We start from the raw sequence: 552 nt of genomic DNA, 5'->3' as shown, positions 1-552 counted from the left end.
CAGTGCGTATCATGGTCACGTCACATCCCTTATTGACATTTCTCCATATAAATTCAACCACCCCGGGGGAGAAGGCCAGCGTGACTGGGTCCATGTTGTAAGTATTTCCACAGCAGCATATGTGGGTATTTTTAGAAGGGTAAAGTTGATATCCATAGAGTCAATTGAACATTCAATTATCAGCAAATATCACGTCAAATATCCAGATAAACATGAATAAGGTTCTGTTACTTATTATTACTTATATTTTCACAGGCTCCAGTTCCTGATGTGTATCGAGGAAAATACACCGACAAAGACTTCACAGTGGAAGAGTGTACTAAAAAGTATGCAGATGAAGTGAAACAGCTGTGTGATAAGGCTACCAAACTCCACGGTGGAGTAAGCATCTTTTTCGCAGAATCTATGCAAAGCTGTGGTGGACAGATTGTTTACCCACCTGGTTACCTTCGTCAAGTTTATAGGTAAACTGCAGTTGCTTAAAATATTTCTGGCATTTTTTACTGACTGTTCTCCTAGATAGCACAGTTTTTTAAGCATTACTAAATTCTG

General features: G+C 39.1%; 1 protein-coding gene across 1 annotated transcript in view; it reads left to right on the top strand.

Annotated features, from left to right (window-relative positions):
• Window positions 1–552, top strand: part of LOC119581877 (5-phosphohydroxy-L-lysine phospho-lyase-like) — a 10,767-nt gene that overhangs the window by 6,886 nt on the left and 3,329 nt on the right. Inside the window, exons 5-6 of the mRNA XM_037930033.1 lie at window positions 4–97; window positions 256–464. Coding sequence (XP_037785961.1) covers window positions 4–97; window positions 256–464 — 303 coding nt within the window. The remainder of the gene's footprint in view (window positions 1–3; window positions 98–255; window positions 465–552) is intronic.

Source organism: Penaeus monodon, chromosome 15 (genome assembly GCF_015228065.2).
Source record: "Penaeus monodon isolate SGIC_2016 chromosome 15, NSTDA_Pmon_1, whole genome shotgun sequence".
Lineage (NCBI taxonomy): Eukaryota > Metazoa > Arthropoda > Malacostraca > Decapoda > Penaeidae > Penaeus > Penaeus monodon.
The sequence above is the reverse complement of the archived record's forward strand: the minus strand, read 5'-3'. Positions and strand labels throughout refer to the sequence as shown.